Source organism: Lissotriton vulgaris, chromosome 1_1 (assembly GCF_964263255.1).
Source record: "Lissotriton vulgaris chromosome 1_1, aLisVul1.2, whole genome shotgun sequence".
Lineage (NCBI taxonomy): Eukaryota > Metazoa > Chordata > Amphibia > Caudata > Salamandridae > Lissotriton > Lissotriton vulgaris.
The window spans coordinates 1,816,359,417-1,816,387,167 of NC_141685.1; the positions used below are offsets into that span (position 1 = coordinate 1,816,359,417).

At 42.1% G+C, this 27,751-nt stretch overlaps 1 protein-coding gene across 3 annotated transcripts in view; it reads left to right on the forward strand.

Moving 5' to 3' along the window:
* NT5DC3 (5'-nucleotidase domain containing 3) overlaps positions 1 to 27,751 on the forward strand; it is a 391,194-nt gene that overhangs the window by 358,253 nt on the left and 5,190 nt on the right. For 2 of the 3 annotated variants that reach the window (XM_086919172.1, XM_086919173.1), the window contains exons 14-15: positions 21,091 to 21,305; positions 24,614 to 24,660. In XM_086919172.1, coding sequence (XP_086775298.1) covers positions 21,091 to 21,305; positions 24,614 to 24,636 — 238 coding nt within the window. In that variant the 3' untranslated portion in view covers positions 24,637 to 24,660. Of the gene's footprint in view, positions 1 to 21,090; positions 22,085 to 24,613; positions 24,661 to 27,751 lie in introns of those variants that run through there. The other variant, XM_086919171.1, reaches the window with a different exon arrangement.

Consider the following 27,751-nt stretch of genomic DNA (forward strand, 5'->3'; position numbering starts at 1 on the left):
CTATTCATGTTGCGGCAAATCAAAATGATGGTGCTCTTTGGCAGCAAGTGATGTAACACTAATGTTAGGTAAGGAGGCTCCAGGCATTACTTCCTCCACTACTGAAAATATACAGAGGTGGATAAAGCCTCCCTAAGAAAAGCCAGAAATAACTATAAAAAAGAAATTACTTTGGCTAAAGCCAATTATTATGCAGATATTAAATTAAAGGCCACTCCTAGAACAAAGAGTGTTTTCAAAATAGTAAAAGATATATCTCTAATCCAGACTGCACTAAAAGTAAGATTACTGCAACACAGGAGTTATGTGATAAGTTAGCAGTCTTCTTTGTGGAAAAAATCAATAACATCATTGATGGCCTCAGATCAGCTGAGACATATGAAGTGGAAGACCCTGGCAGCACTTACAAGGGCCCACCACCACTGCCTCAGAAGGAGATAGGTTCAGAAAGAGAACAACCCGCTATTCTGGATCATTTTGATATGCCATCAGAAGAGGAATTTAATAAGCTAGCTTTAAGGATCTCCTCAGACTCCCCAATGGACCCGCTACCCCATAAAATCTGGAAAGAACTAAAGACAGACTACTTCTCGCCGCTTTAGCAAATTTGCGAACAGTCTTTCAGCAGCGAATCTGTACCAGTTGACTGAAAACAAGCAATTGTAACACTGCTGCTTAAGAAAAACACCCTTGTTCCCCTGAATCCTAAAATCTATAGACAAATCTCACTTCTATCATGCCCTGTGAAGATTATAGAACATCTGGTCCGTAAATCACTCTCAAAGTTCTTGGAAGACAATAACAAACTAGAGGATTTACAATTCGGTTTCAGGACAGGACATGGAATGGAAACAGCGCTGATGACTGTCCTGGATGAACTTCAAATGCGAGCAGACAAGGGACAACAAGTCATACTGAACCTATTAGATCAGTCTTCCGCATTCAACACGGTCAACCACAAAATCCTCCTGAAGAGACTGAGTGATGTGGGGGTAGAGAGTATGGCACTACAGTGGCTTCAATCTTATCTGGCAAACAGACAACAGGCAGTGGCTCTGCCTCCATATCAATCAGATTTTGTCAGTATCCAGCAGGGCGTTCCACAGGGCTCAACAGTTAGCCCGATTTTGTTCAACATCTACATGATTTCCCTGATTCCTATTATTAAATCACACAATGTCAGCTTGGTAAATTATGCGGATGACACCCAACTCATCTTGTCACTGGAGAGGGACCAAGCAACATCTTTGGATACCTTCCATGCATGTACGCAGGATACTGCACGCTGGCTTAAAGAGAATTCTCTTCAATTTAATTGAGAGAAAAAAAATTGTCTGTTGCACCCCTAAGAAAATCCCATGTCCACTTCCGTTACATTTTTGGCCATTATCAGCGGACAAGCCACTAACACCCTCCAAAGCTGTATGTAATCTGGGAGTAGTAATTGATGACAGACTGAGCCTAGAATCTCAAGTTAACAAAACGGCCGGAACTAGGGCGCTACGGAAGATCCTCTTGATGCTGCCAGACGCAACTTGGGTTCAAGTAGTCAGAAGTGTGATCTTGAGTTGGCTCGACTACTGCAATGCCTTGTTGCTGGAGGCCCCTAAGTATCTCATTGAGAGGCTGCAGAGATGCCAGACAATGGCTGCTAAGTTAGCCCTTAAGAAACCACATAGATCATCAGCATCCTTGGCTCTTAGGGAACTTCATTGGCTCCCCATGATGTAGAGAATTCATTTTAAGTCACTGTGTGTGGCTTTTAAGGCCATCAATGGGATGGGGCCTAAACCATTGCAGCAAAAGTTTAATTGGTATGTCCCCAACAGAAATCTGCATTCGTCCTCTGCTAAAGTATTAACAGTACCAAAGTTTAAAAGGACTAAATTGGGAGGTAAAGCCTTCAGGGTGGCAGCCGTCCGAATATGGAATACACTACCTTACGGCCTTAGACAGATCTCTTGCAGTTTAGGAAGAAAGTAAAGACCTGGATTTTTTTCCACTGTCACTGCATAATGTTGTTATAAGTTAAGCATTTAAGGCATTTTCCGTGCATGGCTGTTTTAGGGTACTTAGCGCCAGGAAGCCCGTTGGGTGATAGTGCGCTTTATAAGTCCAAAATACAATACAATAACCACATTACAGTAGCGATGATGGCAATAGTCAAAGTCAGACCAAGGATGCAGATTGTACAGCCGTGCAGATTGTCGCAGGGATTTCCTTTTTCTTAGGCGAGCTCATTTTCATTGGCAAACAAAAAAACAGATGGTACCCTAAGGTCCTAGGCAGGCATTGGTTTCTTCACTAACGTTGAGACGAGTACCCCCCTTTGTAGTCAGTCTTTAACCACCCAGGACAGTGACTCAAACAGTCTTTCTGCGATGAAAGTCTTTCTTCCTGGATCGAAGCAGATATCTAGATCTACCGAGGATCGTGTGGTCCGGAAAGACTTCCTCAGGTCCTTCAGGTGATGCAGCTCGCCCTTTCTCAGTCATCAGAATCTCGTGGTGATCTGTCAACACAGCTGGGCTCATGAGGGCATGTGGCATGGAATCGCAAGGCTGCAGATTGTGGCCTTCACCCTGCGACCTGTCTGGAAGAACTTCCCGTACCTGCTGATAAATAGAAGACAAGCTGTCAGTTAAGTGGGACAAATAGTCACTCATCAACACATGGGGTACATCATGTATAGGGCAAGGCTTAAGGACCCCCGAAATATTATTGGGCCTCCCTCACCAGGTCTGCTGACTGTTGGTGAAAAGCAGCATGACATTTCAGCTTAATCACCAACCCTCTCATGACATATTCTACAACTTGCCCAATGAAATGAGGTCCGTTGTCCATTTGCATGACCTCAAAAGGTGTAGTTGGAGTTTGCGTTCACTTTCCAGGCTTAAACTGGAGACAGACCAGACAAGACTAGACTATCTTTTAAGCAGTGCCGGCTATATCAAGATGATCCCAAACTTGCATAAGATGCTTTGCTATTGATGGTGCACCAAAATGTGCCGGCCCATGTGCCATGTGAATCGAGGGATATAAGTAGGCTGTGGGTAACTTCCATTTGGTCATATTTTTATTCCTCCAACAGCCCTCATCATCTAGTATTCCCTCCTTAGTCCATTGATTTAGTTCATCAGCAGAGGCAGATTGTTGCATGTCCAGCACTTACTGCCTGGCATAATGCCAACCTTCAGCTTGTGACTTCACCGCATACATGGAGGTGGTACTTCGTTGCATTGCGGTCTCACGGGCTGTGTGAAAATGCATTTACCTGCTCCTATTTTATCAGTCACTTTCTTGTGTGCACTACATTTAAAAATTGCCACAGGATAGCAAAAAGAAAGGGGGGTTGTTCTAATACTCCACAGGCACCTGGACACTCTACATGGCAAGAAAATAATTTTTGATGCTGCGGAATAAATCAAGGAAAATTATTTTAAACAAAGAAAGAAAAATTATTAATCCCTTTCGGTAGACCATTTCTCCAAGGAAAACATATGTATAATTAATATATAAGAAAACACGCCAGACGATACTCTAGGTTATGTTGATATCATGTGTTTCTAGCACTGATTATTTAAGTATACAGACAATAACATAATACATACAAGGTGTTCTTAGTTGTACATATATACATGTGACATACATAAAACACATATAAACGAATGGAAGGATTCCTTGAATCCCTAATGTTTTCAACGGATTGCAAAAAAACACTTTCTTTTCATCAAGTGTGCTAAATCCAGCACCAAAAAGCGTTAAGTTAACCTGACATCCTAAACATTCTTATAAGGGACCAAGTTTTTTTCATTACTGCAATGTCTTATTTTACGAGGGCTTCTCTTTAGCTAATTGTTTATAACTAAGTGTGCGCGGAGAACCTTTCATAATTTAACTTTTTTTGTCAACTTTTCATTGAAGCACCTTCATAATGAACTTTGAAGATATTGCACAAATCACGTAAAATAAAGCTGAGACACGGTTTTTTTCATCTGAAGAAGCTGCAGGAATATATGATTTGATTCGAGAAGCGAAGTCCGTAATCCTCACGTCAATACGGTCACACAGCTCTTAAAACAATTGGAATATGTCAGTAGAAAAGAAATAAATCAGAGATTACACGCTACAACATTGATTCATTACCACAAGAATAAGCAAATCCCAAAAGTTCTAAGAATAGTGTTAAAACCGATGTTATGCAGAAACAACAAAAGCTTTGTAGAAAAATTGTATCAAAAACTTAATGAGTGTTCTTTGGAGCTTAATTTATTAATCGTAGAGGAATTATCGAATATTCTGAAGAATCTAGAAGAGGAATTGTTTAACATCAAAGCAGAATTAGATAAATTTACAGATTTACAAGACACACTGGATGATATCAACAAAAAGCTAGAGAAATACGCAAAAGAAATCCATGAAAGAAAGATTGCAGAGATACTATAGATGATAAACTTGAGGAAGTTTATACTTGGGCGGAAGTTTACAGTCAAAGGAAATGGCAACTTTCCCAAAAAAGTATGGTTTCAGATTCAGAAGTAGCGCACACCAGACCATCAATAAACGTGGGAGCAAGCACGTCTATACAATCCACAAGTTCACAAGCACCAAAAGGCACAAAAGCAGCTATTTTATCCACAAGTCCAGCAGCCAACAATGCACCAAATATAGAAAAACCTGTAGAGGCAAAAGAAACAGATCCAGAAACAGTGAAGAGATCCTTGAGGAGTGCATCAGAAGTGACCTAGTGATAGATATATCGAAGATTGATTTGACATGCGACCAAATAAAAGTGTTAAACAAACGGACATCATTTGTACCCACATACAGCAGCAACATAGTGGAAACAGAAATTGCTATTTTCAAATTCTTACATACTTTGAGACTCAAATATTTTTCTTTACATTTTGCCGACACCCACAGAAGAAACGTCAAGTCAAGAATATGTGGAATTCAAGAAGAAAAGCACTTTTTGTGCACCGTCATTTCACAAAACAATAGACCTCTTTGAACGTTTAGTGAAAACAGATTGTAACAAAATCAAATTTGGCAAACCTAAAAAGATTGATTTCATCAAAAAGGAATGGACCATTCTTCAAGATCTAGCTAATAATCCAATAAACCTGATCTTACTTTTCAACGGGCAGACAAAGGCGGTGCACTAATCGTCATGGATAAGGAATTCTACCACAACACAACATACCTAAGCATGTGCAAGATCAAAGTATTTACATGAGACCTGAGAAAGATCCAACTACAGAAATTCAAAAGATTCTTCGACAAATTCTCACTAAAGCTTTAGAAATGGGCTGGATTTGAGGGGTGTGGCTAGCAGCCGAGAGAGATGGCTGCTGCCTGAAGGAGCTCTCACCCATCCACGGCATGTTATCTGTCCTGCAGCCGTTAAACCCAGAGTAAACGGCCGGGAAGTGTAAGGAGACTTTGCCGGTATACATCCCCCCCCACCACAGAGGAGTGAATACGGAGGAACCCGCACCTGGAAGAAGTCGAAGGACACCGCTGCAATCCTGGTAGGCGTGAAGGATAAGATGGCGGAGGCGGCTCGCAGCGCAGGCCGGTCCTGAACGACCGGGATCTGCGGAGATTCCCACATGCAGCTCTAGGGTCCTCGGGAGCCGGGATACAGAGCAGGAGAAGTGAAGCCTGCGGATGCGGCACGGGACGCCAAGGTGGCCCACCCTTCCATGAGGTACCGGGAGGGAGTGGCGGTGGTGCCCGGACGGAGAGATAATTGAGGCCCCGGCCTGTTTGAAATCGAGGTCGGAGGGGCGGGCGCAGGAGAAACAGAGGCTTCGAGCGGCCTGGCGCCCCGCTGCACTGACCCTAGAGGCTCTTTATTGTGGGAGCGAAGGCGGCTGAGGACAGATCAGGCCTCACGTAGAGGAGAGGCTGCGGCAGCAATGCGGCGCCGGGGGAAGGCCACGCTTGAGGCACCGGCTTTGGCCCATATAAGTTACTCGGAGGGCCTGAGTGAGTACCAGGCCTGCAATTGGTAGATACTCCAGAGAATCGGAGCGCAATAGGGGACAGGGAGCAGCTGAAGTGCGCCCCCCTCCTTGCCTTGTTAAAGGAAGCGGAATATTGGGCTTATTAAGACACTGGGGCCTAGAAGAGGTAAATCAAGTGATGCTGCCTGGTGCTGGTGATTCTAGGCCCTAGTTGCAGTTATTATAAAGGCATGCTTGACTTTCTTCTCCTGCGTGGCTCGAATGGAGCCCCTTGACCAGGACAGACTTTCACTGGTTCGAAAGACCCCCCCCCCCCCCCTCCCCCCCCCCCCACCATCCTGGGTGCAGTCTTATGTGGTGGCTGCCTGCTTGGGCCTACCTGTGTTGCTGTGAGCCGAGAGCCGATAGACATTTGAGCTCCTACATTTGCTGCAGTTGTCCTGGATGCTTGGTCAGGGGTCAGAGTACGATCCTTGATGAACGAACGTGGCACTGGGCTGGGAGGTAGACTGACCCTTTGATGCAATTTCCCCAGTGACCCAAGAAGACCGCGCTATTCGAGCGGACTGTGATTTGCCCCCATTGGATCTGCCGACCATTTGATGAATGTGGGTGGCGCGCCTCATGAACATAGGGGGAAAAAGTGAACTGCAGGTCTGCCGACCTGGAAGGTGCAATATAGGAGACTAGACCATGTGAGGATTGGCTATAGACCCAGGCGGCAGGTGTGTTACAGTTGATCTATTTATCCATCCTTTAGTGAGATTTCTAGATCCTCCTTGCAAATGGCGACTGGAGGTAGGGGGTCGAAGTCTAGCACCAAGAGACAATTGGCGAAATTTGCGTGGACCAAAGGGGGGGGGGGGGACAGGTAACTCGCCGAGACCAGAAAAAGAGGGATCAGAAGTGTCGCCGACACATGGACCAGAGTCAACTCTCCATGATGTTATGGCAGCAACAGGTGGAATGCGCACCTCAGTGGACTCAGTCACAGTAGAGGTTTCGCTACTCAGAGCCGACTTCAGGAAAATGGACCAGAAGGTGAAGGAGTTGAAAGTGGTGACAAGTGCATTGCAGGAAGACACCTCGGAACTACAACGTCAGATGTCGGAGCTGGGAAAAAGGCAAGACAGAATGTCACAACAACTGGATGATTATGAAGGGCAGGCCCGCCACAACAACATTAGAATCTTAGGTGTTCCAGAAATAAGGGAGGGGCCAGCTGCGGATCTCTATGTCGAGGACTTAATCAAGAAACACCTGTAACCCAAAAAGCTGTCCAGCTATTTCTCTATTGAAAGAGCCCACAGGGTCCCTGGCGGACGGCCTAAGCCTGGTGCGCCCCCTAGACCGCTGATCGCCAGAGTGTTTAACTATCGCGACAGGGACATAATATTGCAAACATCCAGATCCGCCCCCGCTAAAAATTGATAACTACGAAGTGACCTTCTTTCCTGATTTCACGGCCAAAGTCCAGGCACATAGGAGGAGTTTCCAAGCGGTGAAAAAGGAGCTAAGAGACAGGGAAGTTAAGTACGCAATGTTCTTCCCGGCAAAATTGAGAGTGGAATCGGATGGTAAATCTTGGTTCTTTGACTGGCCGGATGCAGTATGGGACTGGATGGAGGGCTGGACTACAGTGGGGAGGCGGCGACGAAATCGCCCTAATAGATCGGGGATGAAGGACGATACCCGACTGGAGGCGACGGCCACGAATGCTGAGATGGAGTCGAGCAGATTGGACGATCAGGAATAATACAGCTCGATGTTTTGCTGTGGGACCTGATACTGTACTAAGGCGCAAGTAGTGGTATTGCGAGGATGGTGGGTTCATGATTTTACTGATTATCAGTAGGTTGTGTTTTTTCTGATGTGCTCGGGGTATATGATGTGATTTATTTGTTGATTATAAGGATATGACATGCTAATGTTTAATCTTATATGCTGCATTAACGGCTGTATTTTTTGTTGTTGTTTTTTTTAATTGAAAGTATAGGACTTCCGTGGATGGGGGGGCCAGTTCCCTCAGCGTTTCTAGCATTTTTGGTGGGGGGAGAGGCACTCTGCCATGTTTGGGGATGGGTAGATCTAAATCCACGGGCCACGGGCAGGGGAGCTGGGTCGGGGGAAGGGGGGTGGGGTTGAGGGGGAGATAAGGGGTTGTAAGGGGGATTGTTAATATTGCCAAACTATGGTTCAATGTAAAAGTTCTTTAGCTATTGATTTGAAGTATAGCCTTGGCAGTGAATGTAACGAGATTTGTTGGTATATGGTATTTTGTTCCCATTTAAATGACGAATTGCTGACCAGTGTTGATCCCACTATTTTAGGCTGTTTAGAGTATGGCTGCACCTGTTCTTGACCACAAATTTGGAGGACAGTATCTGTAGTAAATGTGACGAGCTGAGTAGGTTTGTTATTCTGAGTTCCTGTTTGAATGCCGGACTGATGATTGGTGTAGATCCCGCTCCTTGCCAGACGCTAATGGTACTGTTATGTTCCTTGACCTACACAATGATGTTCATTTCAATGTTTGGTAATGGCTGATCATAAATCGATACTATCTGTCCTCACTTGGAATGTTAACGGGCTAGGTGATAAAATCAAGAGAGGAATATTTCAGCAATACCTAAAATGACAATCTCCAGACCTAGTGTTATTGCAAGAAACACATATAGTTGGTAATAAAAGTAAGGCCCTAAATAGATGGGGTTATAGGCTACTTGTACATGCTGACTACACAACTGGCTCTAGGGGGACGTGTATCCTAGCTAAGAAGAATGTCCCCTTGATAGTTCTCAATACACGAACAGATTCTGCAGGGAGGTTTGCAGCAGTTGAGGCTCAATGGGAGGTGAGGGCCATAAACATAATATCGGTCTATTTGCCACCGGCACTGGGTAAAGAGGCCTTAATAGACTTCGGCCGGGTGCTAACAGAACTCCCTGATGGAGTACTAATAATGGGGGAGACTATAACATGACAATGAACGATCGGACAGATAGACACCCCAGGAGGCACACTATGAGGCCCAATGAGCTCATGGCAGATTTTACAACTGCGTTAGGGCTTTCTGATGTGGGTCGGGAGTTGCAGCGTGTTCCAATAGATTTTACCTATTTCTCTAGTGTTCATGGTAGCCTCTCTCGGATTGACTATTTTTGAACTTATACGGCCTCGAAAGGTAATTTCAGACGGCCCAAGACTTATCCTCGGGGTCTTTCAGATCAATCTCCAGTAGGTATAGATTTCGCACATGGAGCCCAGCAGCAGAGGCACACTATTGTTATTAATCCATGGCATTCTGTTGAATCTGCACAAACGATCTGGGCGGCGTACAAGGTGGTTATGAAGGGATATGCCCTTTCACTAAAAACACAATATGTGGTAAAACGGCGGGCAATATTAGTACAGTTGGAGGACGCACTTAAACAGCTAGAAGCGGACTATACGCTTCAACCTTCAGATGAAAAAATACATACCTTGGCGCTTAAGAGGGAGTAATATAAATTGAAAGCTCGTGAACACATGTTAGCTAAACAGAAACCTACCAATCATCGATTGTATGAGTTGGGTGACAGAGCGGGGAAAACATTGGCCTGGTTGGAAAGGAGGGAGCAGGGCTCGAGATGGGTGTCCAGACTGAGGATATCTACTGAAGTGTCCATAACTTGCCCAGATAAGATAGCGGAGGAATTCGCAACATATTTTTAGGGGGTATACTCGCCCTCTGCGATATATAAAGCAAAAGAGTCCCAGCAACTACTGGCGGAGTGCGACGTGCCGACTCTATCAGATCAGGATAGGGAGTTGCTAGAGGCAGGCCACTCTGAGGAAGAAATCCGAAAGGCCAATCTCTTTAATGTCGAGGCGAAAATTCTGGCGAAGGTACTCGTTACGCGATTGGGGACAGGGATATCTTCTTTAGTACACCCAGACCAATCGGGTTTTATGCCAGGACAGAATACAGCCCTAAATATCAGTCGACTCAATAACGTGTTGGCCCGACAGCAACATCTGGAAGAAGATACAGTCGTGCTCTCCCTGGATGGTTCAATGGCTTTCGATTCAATTGAATGGTCCTATATGTTTAAGGTCCTGGAAAGAGCGGGACTAGGCCCTAAATTCGTGCGCTGGTTGCGGCTCCTTTACACTGACATATGGGGATAAGTTAGAGTGAACAATCACACCTCTAGACGTTTGTCTCTTCGTAGGGGCACCAGACAGGGCTGCCCTCTGTCGCCACTGTTGTTCGCTCTGATGTTGGAACCCCTGGCGGCGTGGGTGTGGTGAGACATTGTACATGTACATGTACATGTATGAGACATTGTACATGTACATGTACGTTATGACCAAGGGCCTGCGATGGTCGCAGGAATATGAAGACAGGATATCACTCTACGCATATGATATAGTGCTATATCTTTTGAACCCCTACCGATCTATTAGTGTAGTCCTTGATATCTTTACTAACTTTGGAAAGTATTCTGGCTACGCTATTAATTGGGGCAAGTCCGTATTGTATATACTTCATGGACAGGCCCCGCGTCTCCCTAAAAACTGTGATCTGCGGGTGGTGGAGGACGGTTTTCGATACTTGGGGATTTTTGGCACGCCAGATCAGGCTCTCTACTATGGTCGCAACTTATCGCCTTTATTGGCGCGTTTGCGAGCAGATGTCCAACATTGGAGATCCCTACCACTATCGCTGATCAGCCGCGCTGCCCTCTTTAAAATGCTTGCTCTTCCACGTTTTCTATATGTCTTACAGAATTGCCCGCATAAAGTCCCAGATGCCTATTTTACCGCGGTGGAGCGGGTGGTGCGAACACTGTTATGGGACAGAAAGGCCCCAAGAATAGCGCTTCAAAAATTAATGAAGGGATGGTACGATGGAGGTATCGCGCTACCAGATATACGTTTGTATTATTGGGCCACACAGGCGGTGACGGTAAATAGATGGAAGTATGCCCCACCGGATGACCCGGCATGTGCTCTAGATAGATATCAGATAGATAGGGCGGGATACCTTGGCGCGCTTTACTCTGGTCGACTGCGACAGCCAATTATGGGCCCAGCTAAGCTTACATTACAGATATGGAAATTGGCTAATTCTCGCTGGGATGGACAGAGAGACAGACTTACTAAAATCACGCCGCTGTGGTATTCCCAAAAGCTGGGTATGCTATGCCATCACCTGGGATTTGATAAATGGGACATGATTGGGATCTCAACGGTAGGCGATATGATAAAGAAGGGTAAGATATTTTAGTTCGAAGAGTTACAGAGGACTTATAAATAGGCGCCTATGGAGATCTTTCCTTATTTGCAAATAAGGCATGCCTTAAAGGCGGCATTTCCTAGCTGTGCAGACATACCGGAATCCTCCTCCTTAGCAGATCGTTTGTTAGATGGTCAATTACACGCTAAGGCGATCTCTCTTACTTATAAAAAGCTAAGCAATAATATGCCAGACTCTTTTGGACAGCTAAGGGAGAAATTGGAGGAAGATCTGTGAGCTATCGAGGACGAGGATAGGAGGCAGGCGCTGATGTCCCCCAGAGAGGCTGCCATCACACTTAGGTATCGCTTGGTTCAACTTCGTATCTTCCATCGCTCATATATGACTGGAGTCATTTTAGCGAGGATAGGGACTAGGCCGGACGACCTTTGCTTCAAGGGTTGCAGGCAGCGGGCCACCTTCTACCATATGGTGTGGGATTGCCCAGGGGTGCAAAGCGGATGGGGTAGAGTCACAACACATATGTACACTGCCCTGGGAAAGACGATTACATTGATGCCACAATTGGGTCTGTTAAACATTTGGGGGGGCAACAGATCTTACAGAAACGGAACAACAGTTTGTAACGCTGGGCTTCACACTAATCAAGAGAAATCGCTAGGGGATGGGGAGGATTGAGGGCACCGGAAGTAGAGGTGTGGAGTAGGGAACTGGATAAGTGTATGATACCAGAGAAAGAGGATGCCCGAAAAAATGTGACAGGAAATGGTCCAAATGGAATTTATTCAGAGGAGAGGTTTGTGTGTCACCAATGGTTGAGTTGGAGATAAGAGAGGCTGAGAACAGTGAGCAAAACTTGTAACGTAGACATGTGATTGAATAAAAAAATTGTGACAGTAGTGCAATATTGAGAGATTGTGATTGTCAACACTGAAATGTAATGTTTTGTCATTTCTTCAATAAAAAGAAATAAAAATGTTTTTTAAAAAAATTAAGAAAAAAAAAATGGCTGGATTAATCAAAAGACGTATCAGTTTCTGGACAGTGATCATCCAAGACATCCTCAGTTTTAAATATTACCTAAAGTTCATAAAAGTTTAATATCACCCCCTTTTAGACCGATAATGTCAGCATGTGAATCCATTTCAGAATGGCTAGGTCGTTCCTAGATTAATTCTTTCAACCAATGGTATAAAATTGGATTACCTATATCAAAGACACTACTACTTTTTTTATTTTTTTGGAAACAGTACCAAAAGAAGAAATGACAGACTGGTGGTTATGTACTTTCGATGTAACCACTTTGTACACTTCAATCCCTCACAATGAGGGACTTGAAGCAATAGAATGGTTCCTACTGAATAACGAATGCACAGGAGCAAAGAAGATTTTCCTTTTGAAATTAACGCATTTTGCATTATACCATAGTTATTTTGAATGGGATGGTAATATTTACGCTCAATATAATGGCACATATATGTGCTTTGCAGGAGCCCCAGCTTACGCTAGTATGTTCATGTCCAATTTCGAACATAATAACATCCTTCAGGAAGCCACATGGAGTAACAATCTGGTGGTGTTCAAAAGATATATAGATGATATCTTTATAATTAGGAAAGGAGAAGAAAAAAAACTCATTGAAAATATCCATGTTCTTAATGATCGTCATCAGCACATAAAATTCACTCACACAATCAGTAAAAAAGCATCGCTTTCCTGGATGTCTTAGTGTTTGCATTTTAAAAGTTTCCATCAGTATACGTTGAAGAGACATTTACCATTTTCGCAATTTCTGAGGCTTAAACGAATCACTAACACAGAAGAAGAAGCCATGCAAACTATAAAGACCTATGACAAAAAATATATACAGAGAGGATATCCTAAAATACTCATAAATGAATCGATTGAGAAAGTACAAAATATTGACAGATCAACACTTCTCACAACAAAAACCAAAACTGAGGAAAATGTTTCAATATGCATATTGAAACATTCAACTGAAGCAAATACTATAAAAAAACATCATCAGGAAACATTGGCATCTAATTGAGGATGAAACGGATTTAAGATGCATCACCAAACACAAAATGATCTAAGAAAGTAATGAAAGAACCACACACTAAATTTAAAGGCATGCAAACTTGCGGAAACTGTACGCATTGTAATAATGTCATCAAAGGCAAGGAATTGATACATCCCTCAAAAGGTTTCAAGATTGATCTAAAACACAACAGTACGTGTGATTCAAAAATGTGGTATAAGTGTTTGTGTGGCAAAATGTACGTAGGAATCACCGAAAGGAAAATTAAAATACGAATAAGTGAGTGAGTGGTGTGCGACCCCACCCCCTTTTGAAATGTTTAAAGCTCCCTCGAGCTGTCGGGCTGACGAGCCTGGGACCCCGCACCTGCGCGCCTGTGTGGTACTAGACCTGGCAATATTTGGCAGCCACCGGCAACCCCAGAAGATAAGAAGATGGCCTATTCCCTGCTGATGAGGGGTAAATACCCCGAAACACGTGTCCAGGGATGGCGAAGAAGGATACATCGCGGAATACTAAACAACACTGACCATAGTCCTTAGGGGCGATCCCGCTGGTGAGTGAGTGGTGTGCGACCCCACCCCCTTTTGAAATGTTTAAAGCTCCCTCGAGCTGTCGGGCTGACGAGCCTGGGACCCCGCACCTGCGCGCCTGTGTGGTACTAGACCTGGCAATATTTGGCAGCCACCGGCAACCCCAGAAGATAAGAAGATGGCCTATTCCCTGCTGATGAGGGGTAAATACCCCGAAACACGTGTCCAGGGATGGCGAAGAAGGATACATCGCGGAATACTAAACAACACTGACCATAGTCCTTAGGGGCGATCCCGCTGGTGAGTGAGTGGTGTGCGACCCCACCCCCTTTTGAAATGGTTATGTACTTTCGATGTAACCACTTTGTACACTTCAATCCCTCACAATGAGGGACTTGAAGCAATAGAATGGTTCCTACTGAATAACGAATGCACAGGAGCAAAGAAGATTTTCCTTTTGAAATTAACGCATTTTGCATTATACCATAGTTATTTTGAATGGGATGGTAATATTTACGCTCAATATAATGGCACATATATGTGCTTTGCAGGAGCCCCAGCTTACGCTAGTATGTTCATGTCCAATTTCGAACATAATAACATCCTTCAGGAAGCCACATGGAGTAACAATCTGGTGGTGTTCAAAAGATATATAGATGATATCTTTATAATTAGGAAAGGAGAAGAAAAAAAACTCATTGAAAATATCCATGTTCTTAATGATCGTCATCAGCACATAAAATTCACTCACACAATCAGTAAAAAAGCATCGCTTTCCTGGATGTCTTAGTGTTTGCATTTTAAAAGTTTCCATCAGTATACGTTGAAGAGACATTTACCATTTTCGCAATTTCTGAGGCTTAAACGAATCACTAACACAGAAGAAGAAGCCATGCAAACTATAAAGACCTATGACAAAAAATATATACAGAGAGGATATCCTAAAATACTCATAAATGAATCGATTGAGAAAGTACAAAATATTGACAGATCAACACTTCTCACAACAAAAACCAAAACTGAGGAAAATGTTTCAATATGCATATTGAAACATTCAACTGAAGCAAATACTATAAAAAAACATCATCAGGAAACATTGGCATCTAATTGAGGATGAAACGGATTTAAGATGCATCACCAAACACAAAATGATCTAAGAAAGTAATGAAAGAACCACACACTAAATTTAAAGGCATGCAAACTTGCGGAAACTGTACGCATTGTAATAATGTCATCAAAGGCAAGGAATTGATACATCCCTCAAAAGGTTTCAAGATTGATCTAAAACACAACAGTACGTGTGATTCAAAAATGTGGTATAAGTGTTTGTGTGGCAAAATGTACGTAGGAATCACCGAAAGGAAAATTAAAATACGAATAACGGAACACAAAAGTAATATATGTCTGAAGAATGAAAAATCCACAGTGGCCATGCACTGGCTAGAAACAGGACACAACATATCTAAATTGAGATTTACTATACTGGAGGCCTTGAAGATTAATCCAGGCATTGATCCACATAAACAGTTGTTGAGATCAGAATTTTTATGGATCAAAAAATTGAACACTTTACAACCATCTGGGTTGAACGACCGTATTGAACTATCATGTTTTCTTTGAACAATATACTTTAATATGATGCTGATGTTTATTCAAATTTCTGCTATGTTTTTCGTCTAAATGAACCTTTTGTGTACATCATGTCACCTTACACATGATTAACGCTGACTTGATAAAGGATTTAACCTAATACACATAGGTTAGATTGTGTTTACCTTGCATTAGTAATGCAAACACTTTTTTAGTATGATTGTTTAGTCTAGCACCCTTTAAAACGTTGGCGCGCGAGGTAATCACGTGACTCATCGCGTTTTTCACCACGCGCAGCGTATACAGGAAGAGTGTCAGTACTCGTCTGAGCGGGCGTCTGTAGCGTATGGATTCGCAGATAAATAATACATGTAAAAAATGTTTATAGCGGTTTGTTACTGCGGAGAGCGCGTAATGTATTGGGAGCTCAATAAAGTTATGGTGGTACACTAGTACAATTAAGCCATAAGAGTCATGCAACTATCTTCGTAATAAGAATGATCGGTTAAGCCAGCACTGACGGATAGTTTCTTTTTAAAGTTTTTTTCCACTGCTTTTTTAACCGCAACTTGAAACACTTTAGTTCCACATAATGCACTTGCTCCCTTTAAAACGTTTGCGCGATGCACTCACGTGACTCTGTAGCGTTGTTTATCACGCACAGGGTATACAGGAAGAGTGTCGGGTTTCTCCTGAACGGGCGTTTGTAGCGAATGGATTTGCAGATCAGCAACTCTCGTTAATTCGCAAGTAAGCTATAGCGGTTTGTCACCGCGGAGAACGCATAATGAATTGGGAGCGTAAAATAATTATGATGGTGGACAAGCACTAATACGTTTTGAGAGTGAGAAATTGTAACAACTAGGAACCCTTCAGAGGATTTTCCCCCCCGCTGACAGCGCGTAATTAAGTTTGTGGATATAACAACTATGATGGAGAGCTTTCCCTTAAACTGGTTCAGACTAACTTAAAGTGTGAGAGTTTGTAATCATTGGGAACCATCCCCGTCAACGGGCACTATAACTTTATAATAACGAGTAACTGACACTCTGTAAACCAAAAAAGCAATAGAAATTCATTCTTAGATAGCCAGACCTTGCTAAACTTTACCATTCTCTTCATTACATTTAGCACTGCATATTGTTTTATACTGGCACTTTAACCATTTTTTTTTACGTAAATAATGAGAATAACGTTTTGCACTATGCTGTAGAAAGCTTAAATTCTTTACCTTTAATACAATAGATTACAACATGATTATGTTGGGTGACATGTTTAGACATAATATGTTAGCAGGATATTAAACTGAGTAGGTTTTATATTGATTAACCACAAAAGATTTACATGCAAAATATCAATGTACATAGACATTTTTGAATAACTAGCTTCTTGTTTATCATTTTTGTAGACCCCTGAGGAAGGGTCAATGGAGTGACCCGAAATGCATTGGGTTGATTACATTTATGGATTGAGAATTTTATGTGATGTCCACAGAATGTAGAGTGGATTGGAATAAAGTTGAACAATTGGATTACTTCTGAAAATAAAGAAGATTTGATTAACTCCAAGTTGGCTGATAATTGTTTCTAATGTTGTTTGAAGCATCGATAAGGAACTGTTATCGTCCCCAGTAAGAAGTGCGCACATTCTTCTGGGAAGGATTTTCCTAACCAGACCATTACTTACTTATGATTCATGGCACTCTGACAAAGTGCAACGGATGGAGCAGCACTAAATGAACTCAGATTAGTTTAGCTAATTGTTTATAACTAAGTGTGCGCGGAGTGCAAGTCATCTTATTTTCATATATACACACGTGTGACTCAGTCTATATATAGTCGATCTCGCAGGAGATAGATCTCTTCAAAAAGACAGAAAGGCAAACCTGTGACTGTCGGTTAGATTTAGGTGTCCCATCGAATCCTAACGATGTTATCATTGTGCCCGACAGGAGAGCCCTAGGAACCAATTTTTTTGAACGAGCGCTACGGGTAGCCCCTGTATCATCCAGAAACCGATCAGTAGATCCCAAGACGTTTGCGTTAATATAAGGATCCAGTTGATCTACTGGCACCCCCATGCATAATCAGAATCTCCAAGGGCATCAGCAGAATAATCAGACATTTGATATTTATTTCATTTATCAAAAGTATTAGAGTAATTTGGTCCTTGTTCAACTGCCTCAAATTTGGGGCGAGCTCCTGTACTTCCCCTGTTTCCTAAATTCCCTTGGTGTCTTCTCACACTACCCCTTCCCCTTTGGTACTGCTGACTTCGCAAAAGAGGGCACTCAGAACGCCTATGCCCAGTCTCTTTACAATAAGCACACTGATCAGGGGACAAATGTGCTCCAGGGAGAGGGAGCACCCCAGGTTTATACATCGCATGTCTGCCTCTTCCACCTCCGCTAAATGGTGGAGCATATACTTGAGCCAACATAACTTTTGTCTTTAATTCTTTAACCTTTTTATCCTCCCTGCCTTTCACCTCCTGTTCCTGTTGCTCATAATATTGGGCCATAATCAAAAGGGAAACTGGGGAAGACGTGGTCCAAGAACTCTTGCTGGCCTTTAAGCGACTAGCTATTTCTGGTAACATATTAGCGACAAAGTTGTCAACGAACAAATGCTTACCCGTATCATCAACTAATGACTGACCACTAAAATCATGGAATGTTTCCTCAAACCATGAAAAGAAGTCAGAAACTGACTCATCCCTTTTCTGTTTACAGGCCGCTAACGTAGTCCATTCTATTTTCTTAGGGGGTATGAGAGTCTTTAACTTAGTCACAATAGCTTTAAGAAGATCTAATATCTCCTGAGGTTTCTGCGCAGGCTCCCTTTCCGCATCTATTTGTTCTAAATGTTCCCAGGTATCACCATATGCTACATTGTCATCTATCTTACGTATTGTTCTCCACTTATCAGGAGGCAAAACAAGCCCTAAGAACATATCAATATCTGGCAAGGTCATAGTGCAGGAGTTAATGGATCCTTCCACCTACTCATGGAAGGCGGCAGGATTTTTCCGTGGGTCCAGCAAAGCAGCTTTAAGAGCCATCACATCAGCTCTACTCCAAGGAGTGTAAACCCAATTATTTATAAAATATTCCTTTTCATCATTCGAAGTTTTATCATCATTTGTTCCCGCACCCTTAGGAAGAACATAAAGGGGTGCAGCTTCACGCATGGGTTTTATAGCAACTGTACTACTAACCGGTGAACCTCATCCAACGGAGCATCTACTTTCTGTGCTGGGGATTGAACTGTTTCTCCACCTTTCTGTTTTCTATCTAATTCTTGCTCCTTTAGTAAACGTAATGTTGCATCTCATATTTTAACCATTCGTCTAATCATATCAGATAAGGCCGAAAAAGGGAAAGTTCCATCTGTTAATCGTTTATAATTAGTATTTATATCCTTTGGCTCTCATTCCTGAGAAATTTGTCTATAATCAAATTTGACCTCCCAAGCAAATTTTCCAACAAAATAAAATTGCTCTGTAATTTTCCACTGTTGAATCATTGTTACAATGAAAGATGCAGCGTGAGGCCGGCGAGCCTCCTCCCTATCAGCAGTTTTAATGTATCTTTTTCTGCTCTAGTCAAAGTAGAGTGAGTCTTTCGCCCATCTTGCTTATCTTGTTCTTTGTCATCTGATGACAAATACTCTTTGTCAGAAACCTCATCAGGGGCACTTGGAGTGGGAAATTTATACGGGGTGGGGGCATTCTGATAGGATGCAGTCATTCTGAGGTTTATTAAGTATGGGATAAAGAAGGCGCCTAATAGGGTACTGGCTATTCACCTCTAATCGACGTTCCCTATCTTTTGTATTTTTGTATTTTTTTCCTTCTTTTCTTTATTTTTTTAATTCCAGCGCTTTTTTTTAATATTGTTTTACGTTGTACTTTTTCTGCTCTCTTCATTCTCTCTCGTACTTCTTTCTCCCACATACGCACACAACCATATCCTGTCTACTTTTTCTTTTAAATAAACACTGCTCTACATTTTGAACAATTTTTTTAATCAAATGACCCATTCACTGGCCAATACAGATCAGAATCTTTTTGTGTGTATTTGTTCCACAGTGGACCGTACATTATGGAAGAAATACCATATTTGACATACATGTCTCTATTAGATGTCCCCTCTGGGGGAGCCGGCTGACTTTGTTCCAAGCTAGCTTATTGTGGTACCACCAGAGCAGCAACACCACCTACGGAGTGTGCTGAGAACAGGCATGCCTTACCAATATGTGTAAAATATTACTACTCCAAAATATTTCAAAAGAAGAAAAATCTCCACTTTATCTGCCATCAAACTTTGCAAAGATTAAATAACAAATCAAAACGAAAAGCCCAGGCTTAACAAATCAAGAGTGCCGCTTTAGAGACCTTACCAAACAGAAGACTACAACTCCCACCTGCTGATCTCTGGTCGATCTTATGGTCACTACAAAAGTGCGCCAAAGAAAACCCCAGTTGAGACGGGCCACCACCTGGAGGGTCAAATCAGGAAAACTGGAAAAGTCATGTGGGCCTGCAAAGACAAATTTCTCCTCGTGCAGTGCACTTCCTCAGCAAAATTTCAATCCTCCGTGAAGACCACTCTTTTGGACGGCCGCGTTTCCAATGTGGCCCAACATTTGGTGCAAAACTTTGGAAATGTACCTTTTTAGGTGTACACTGTTGCAGTACACTGGCTTTACAAACCAGTGCCCTTTTTATACAGGTTTTGTGCAGTGTAAGCATGTGAACAGAAAGAGGAAGATCAAGTTTTAGAAATAGTTATCAGCAAACAAGGGCAGATGAATAACTACTTGGTCAGCAAAGTGGGAGGGGGAAAAGGAGTGCTCTTGGCAGCAGTAAATGATTGACAGTTAACAGGTGTGCTGGCACCTACAAACTCTCAGCACGTACATTGCTTTAGCTGAGTCAGGAAGTCAACTAAAATTGATAGCACTAGAAGAGTGAAAAGTCGAAAGAATTATGAAGGAAACTTAAATGTACACCCCAGCCAAAATGGCTGTTGCTTATGGCAAGTAGAATATTACACGTTTTCTACACCAAGATGCACAGTCCCGCAAACTTCATTTTTCTGATCACCCCCTTCAGATCCAGGCTGTCAGACTCCGGGTATACACCAAGTATCTCTATAAATATCATTCACAGCAGTTAAAACTGTTGCATAGCTTTGCCCCCTCTCAGTATGTCTTCCTGTACTCACCCAGAGAGTTATACCTGCCTTGCACTCCTTTCCTGCTTCTCCTGCTCACCAATGGTGCCTTACAACTGCAAAATATCCTCTGCCACCAACTATTTGCGTAAGTTCTCTTTTTCTTTTGCCACCTGTCCTCCGAAATGTCCTGCCTTGCAACCAAAGGCATGTCACCTTCCTTAGTACTTTAAAATGTGTCCCTCGCTTGTCCCACCATCCTTTACACACCTTAGCTGAAGTCACTTGCCCAAACACATCATGATCTACTTATGGACCGTTGAACAGCTGCCATACCTTGTACTATAACACTGTCTAGCTTATGTCCTGCTGCATATAATGTATCTTTTGGACAACATTTCTCTTCAACTTGCCAACTGTCTTTATTAAAGAGAACAAGATGTAAATGTAAGTGTGCCTTTTAAGTATATGTAGGTATGTTGGAGGAACTTTGAGTGTTATACAACATAAATAATGTATTAAACCTATTCTTTTTCCAGGGAGGTCACCAGGAAAATCTTCAACACCCAGTTTGGAAGTATCTTCAGGACTGACCATAATCCCACCTATTTTTTGCGACGCTTGTCTCGCTTTGCTGATCTTTACATGGCATCACTAAGCTGTCTATTGAACTATGACCTTCATCACACGTTCTATCCAAGAAGGACTCCCTTACAACATGAGGTTCCGGTCTGGTCTGATCAGCTGTGCACGGGTACTTTCAGGATTCCATTCTTACGGGAAATGGCCCAAACTAAATAAGGACTTGATTTTCACAGGACACTTTTAATGGCTTATGAATGTAGGGACACGAAGAATACATTTTATCCAGAGTGCTTTTTAAAACAAACACTTTCAGTAATATGTTTATTGAACCATTTGCGCTATCATGTCGTCTATTACAGACTTTTGATGTAGTTGTGGGGTGAGACGTGAGTTATGAGAAACTAGAAGTTTGCAACAAGATACATGTACACATCAATATCATACGTACCTTTGTTTATTTTATTTGAAAATATATTAGTTTATGCACAGTGCTTAATCTGTGCAGGTGGGTGCCTTTGGTGGGAAATAAGAGTCTAATTTTTGGGACTTAATTTTCATCAACAAACTTTGACCCCGCAACAAGAAAGAGAAAGACAAAAAGCAACTTATAAATACATTTGACTGCGCGTGATGGAACAGGGCTTTGGAGAGGGTGAAGCTTCGTGCAGATAGCTACCTTAGAGACGCTCTGCCCTTCACCAATCCCCACTTCCCCAAAAAATAAAAGGGTCACTGCGGCTGTCTCGGATGTCCTGGGATGTTTTCACACCCCCTAATGGACACTGCTTATAGCCTCCAAAGACTAGCTGGAAAGCCACTTTGTGCATTGGTTTCCAGCTTGTCTACCTGGACAACGTGTAATTTTGGCATCTGACTTAGTGAAGGGAGCCAAAATCGTGTGACACACAGTGCCACCATGTTAGTTGGTGGGTTTAAAAAAGATAGAAACAGGAATAAAATTATAGGAAACAGTGATAAAGGGAAGAAGCAGGGATAAAAAAAGAACATGCAAGACTGATACAGAGATAAGCGTAAACAGGTGGAAGAAAAATACGTGACAGAATCAAGACTAGGTAGGCTTTGGTTTCACCAACAATGATAAACAACAGGGAGTTCCAAATTAAAACTTTTGGCCACACCTAGTTTTTCTTTTTTCATTTTGTTCCCTAAAATTTACACTATTATTGTGGTATTCATGGAGCTCCACCATTAAGTCTACACCACGTTATGTCCTAAAATAGGTGCCAAAACAATGAACAAGTCATTCTGGGTTAATGTTATCCTAAAAAAATAACTGTATATTTAAATGTACCCTTTTTTAGGATGGCAACAGGTTTGCTTTATACCTGTATGGAAAACATAAAAACTCAGAAATTGTCTAATATCCAACAAAACACAGATCATTAGATAGATCGTTACTCAATCCCTACATTGATACATTTGTGTCATTCCTATTGAAGTTTAAAGGGGACACCGAACAATACGAATATATGGTGAAGAAAATAAAATGGCTTTTAAAAGACGTACTTTGATCACCTTTAACAAATCACCAGCACACACTTAGGACACCGAAGTGTATTTTACATTAAAACTCTTTGTAGAACCTTTAAAGCTTCAACAAGAGCAAATGAGTAGCCACTTCTTCTGATGTTTGTAAATGTGTATAGCTCAGCTATGCAATTCTTATACTTAAGCGCATGTGAACATTCCTCCCTAGGTTGAGTTTACTGGAAAGCTTATATGCAGTTTGGTATTAGGGTGAGCATACTAGGCAGAGCAAGATTGCAAGACATATTGTGGACTTACCAAGAACATACAAAGGCTTGGAGCCCACCCATTGCTTACCATTGGTTGCCTTACTTGTCCCTCATTTGCTTGCTTCTCATTCATGTTCTAGCTTGTCAGCCTTGTGTTTGTCCCTCCCATTGAGATTAGCCTTGTTACCATCTCTTTTCATTGGCTGGATTCTATCCTTTTACAGTTGGATTTCGAGCACTACTTTTTCTTTTGGACTAAGCTCTCTGTGGTACTGCATGTGTTTTCAGCTGTCTCCATCAGGTACTTCTCACTGCTGCCCTCATGCAGTTCTCACCCTCCTGTGCTTTTGGTTGTTGCTTTCTCGCCTGTATGCTTCTCCCTCACACTCTCCATGTTGTTCTCACATTGGTTACTTCTTCTCCTCACCCCTTCCCCCTGTCTTGCTTCTCCCCCACTTGGGTCCTCCTTTGCTCTGGTCCATGGTTTCTCCTCTCCACCCCTTCCTGTGTTCCTTCCCCCACCCTCAATGATGCTAACCCCTACTCTGGCTCTGTTGGGTGCACCTACAAAATGCATCAACCGCCAACTCAAAGCTTTGTTTTTTTTTCACTTTGATTTTTAGCCGTACTGCACAGCAAAGTTGAATACTTACAGTAGGTCCCAAAGACCGGATCTCTTGACTTTCCGAATGCTTGTTTTTCTTTTTCCCCCCTCACACCCGTTTCTCCTGAGCCAAACTCCTCTAGATCTTGTTTGGATCACACCTCATTTCCTCTCCTGTGATATCTGCCCTGAGATGTAAATTTTAGTTATGGGCTCGTTTGCTGGGCGCCAAGAACTAAGGGCTTGTGTTGGTAGTGATGATTATCAGCTGCCCATCTTTCAAGAAAACCAGGGTCCTATTACCTTGACCCGTTGTGTTTTGTATTCCAAACTTAAACTTGAAAAACATGAACTTTATTTTTAATTGTTAGTGCTAAAAACAAACTGGAGCTTTCTCTGTAGTGCCCAGATTGTCCAGGCATTGTAACCGTGCCTGACAAAAACGTTCTAGAGGTTCATTGTAATGTGTGGATTCAATACTTAATAGGTTGTATGAAATATCATTGTATTCTGTTTTAAAAATTGTCACAATCTTGATTGAAACTGTGGTGAGGAATTTTAATTAGCCCAATGTAAATGTTGGATTTTTTTCAATTATACTCTATAATTATTTCCTTTTAAAACGTAATGCCTCTTTTCTTAAGTCATTGCCAGTATATTCTCTTGAAGAATAACACTCCTTTTTAGTTTATCATGTAAACATAGCTTTCTTGCTTTTTGTGAAAGTTAAATGTTACTGTAGATAATTGATGATGGATGTGATTTTATGGGGGTTGAAGAAGGTTAGAAACAAATAAGTGGGGTTTCCTTTAGTTGGATTCTTCTTCCTTTTTGGATATAGCGGAATATTGGATTGTTTTCAATCTTTCTACCTTTTCATTCACCTCTTGTGATGGTATATAAGGTGGGTGTCTTCTACTAGACGACTCTTTTCACAGTGCCATTCTCCAGCAATGAGGTGTTCAGTGTCTTCCTCTCATACAGAAGAGTTGTGAGCCTATGTTACTTGAAACTTGACCCATCCTGCATTGGGCTACTTATAATTCTTTGTTAAGAATCGCTTGACACCACCTGTAGAAAACAAAATCTGCTTACCTGGTCTTCTTTGCCTCCTAGATGGCAGAGCAGTGTATAGATGACCTACGTTCATACAACTGGTCTTGGTAAGTGTAGTGTGCATGTGGTGACCATGTTCCTAGCCTTTTGTGGACGAGTGCATAGCAATAGGTACAGTGCTTCCTGCTTCCAGCTTTTTTGGGTTTTGCCTCTGGGCAAATCATAGCAACCCCAACCTATAGAATCTGTTAAACATTGGTAAGAGTGTATTCAGTATACATGATACACTATAGAACCTTACAGAGTCCCAATCCATATTAGAGAGATGCAAAGGATAACACAAAATCAAGGGCCTTTATCAGTGGCACTGTAAATGCAAGAAATAACCCTCTATGTATTTGTGGTATTTGTATAGCATGGAATCAGCCATAAGGCAGCTTAGGGATGTACATGATTGAAGGCAAGCATACCCATCAGAAGGGAAAGGAGAGGTAGTTAGGTTCTGGGAGCAGAGGGGTGTTTTTTTAATGCTTTGTGTTGGAGTGCTCTTTAAACCCTAGCATATTCCAATCAGTAGATCCAACTTACCAGAGAAATCCTTTCTCTGATCCTATGTGTAAAGGGGAAGATTTTTTTGTTTATTCTTAAGATGTAAACTGAGCTAAGCTGAGGTAGAGATACTGATTAACTCACCTCTGGGATTTACCTATTTTTCCAGACAGTGTGTTTTACAATCTCTGTCCACCATGCAAATTGTGTTCAAGCATGTTGCTGGTAGATGGACAAGCATGATTTACAAAATCACATTGACACAATAACCTTGATCAACTCTTAGTAACAGTTTCATATATTATGATTGGTGCCATCCAGCTTAGCAGCTTTAGAGTAAAATGAGAAGCATTTTTTTTGTTGCTGGGAGGGCCCATGAAATATACAGTCAACCACCTCTTCCCTCAGCTGTGAGAAACCTACTGCCAAGGCAAATGTTCAGATCAGCATGCTTTCTCTGTAAAAGGAAGATGAGAATTTCTTTTAAGGAAATGAGCTGTGTAACCCTCCACAAAGGAATAGTTATTGTAATTGTTTTTATTTCAAATAAGGTACATTTTATACTTGTCAGCCTTAGGGTGATCGCCCCCCAACTTTTTGCCTTCACTCCTCCAGTTTTACTGGATTTGTTATGATGGTACTTTACGACTGCTATCCAGTGCTAAAGTGCTTGTGCGCTCTCCTTCATACATAGTGAGATTGACTTACACACAATTGGCACATTTAATTTACTTGCAAGTTCTTAGTAAAGCGGAGAAAGAGGTATCCAGGGCCTGTAAATTAAATGATACTAGTGGACCTGCAACACTAATTATTTCACCCACTTAAGTAGCCTTTTAAAACATTTCTCTGTTCTACCATTGCAGCCTGTGCGTACCGTTTTAAACTGCCATTTCAACCTGGCTAAAGAATTCCTTTGCCGGAGCTAAACCTTTCTTTTTAATACATATGCCACTTTTAGGGTTGGTCATAACTGCCCACTGGGGAGGGTGTATTGTATTAAAAAAGTTGGACATTTAAATTTGTTTTAAATGTCCTGGTAGTAAAAATAAACCTACATTCATTTTTCAGTACTGCAAGGTCTACCTAGGAAAACAATGGGTTAACTTATTACATTTAATAAGTGACACGTTTTTTTGTAGGAGGAGGTAGGAATGTCATGTTTGATGTCTGAGAAATTGTAATTTAAAATTACTAATTCCCCCATGTTCAATAAAATACATTTACAATTTCCAAGTAGGTTTCCTGTATTTATTAGGGGAGTACCCTATTTTGTTTAGGGATTCATAATATAGCGTTTGTGGTTCTAAGCGCCGCAAATCACGGGTGGTGTCATTACTTTTTTTTAATGATGCTTAAAATGCATCAATGTTGATAGGCAGAACAACTGAGATGAACTTGCTGGAATTCAAACATGTAACCTGCATGTCAAACCAGACGTGAGTAGCAAACCTTTATCTCATGAACTAGTTTTCACATGGTGAATAACAAGTTTTGAACATTTTTACAGGCCTATCAACAAATTTTACCAGATTTATATACCCTATGACATTTTCCATATGGCCAGTAGCATGCACTGGCTGTGTGGGAGAGACTCCACCGTCTGGCCAGTGGTGTTCAGGGACTAAAGACCAACCCTTTGGGTCACTGTTCTTCTGCTTCAAATAGAAGGCCAGGCCACCCAGTCAGATGATCTGGTTATGCATCAGTTGGTTTGATGATGTTTCTGAAACTATGCATTAGACAGCCTCACAGTAGCCTGTCCTGACTGTGCCCACCTCACCAAATGCTAGCCAAGTAAGTAAAGTAATTAAGACGTAAGTTCAAACTCTGGCATCTGAGGATTCTGGAATCTCCAGTAGTGACACAGAGAATGATAATGTAGTATCAGGGTGAAACCAAGTTCTTCTTGAGCTTATGATGGGACATACACAAGACATGCTGTGGAGCTGCTAGGGATTGAGTGCATGGGCTGCTCTCTGCACTTGTCTGCCCAAAAATGGTTGGAGGAAGCTATGCATTATTGCCTACAGATCTGAAGGGGCCTATCCACCCCTGAAGTGTTCCATGCCCATCAAAGCAGGAGCTATCTTATGCATGTTATTTTTCATTGCCCTCTTGTTGTACTATGCACTCCCTCAGGATAATAGATCATGGCCTGATTGAGGACCAGCTAACGGTGGTAGTGCTCGCTGCTGGCCCAGGACTTGGGGGGTGGGGGGGGGGTCCACGTTACAATCCTTGGCTCAATTACTTTTGGCTGTAGTCAACTTTATACCCCCACCCTTGGAACAACTCACCAGTTCTTAACTAGGATTAACTGTCCTTTCTTCCGAAAAACTCTGGATACAAGTTAATGGTACTGTATTTCTTTTCCCTACAAGAACTTTTAAGCACAGCTCTTCCCCTTATTTGAGCCTTTCTCTGAGGGAATTCAGCCTGCCCTTGAAAGACCAAGCACCTCTTGTACGCCATTGTCCCCCAACATTTATTCATGCCAGCTTGTCAAATACTCATCCCATTACATGTACGCGTAATTGGCTGACACTTTCCCTTCTAAGCAATCATCAGCACCAGCTCTGAATGATTGCTAGTTTCTTACTAACTGATACAGTTATACTTTGCACTACTACTAGAGCCGTATGCTCA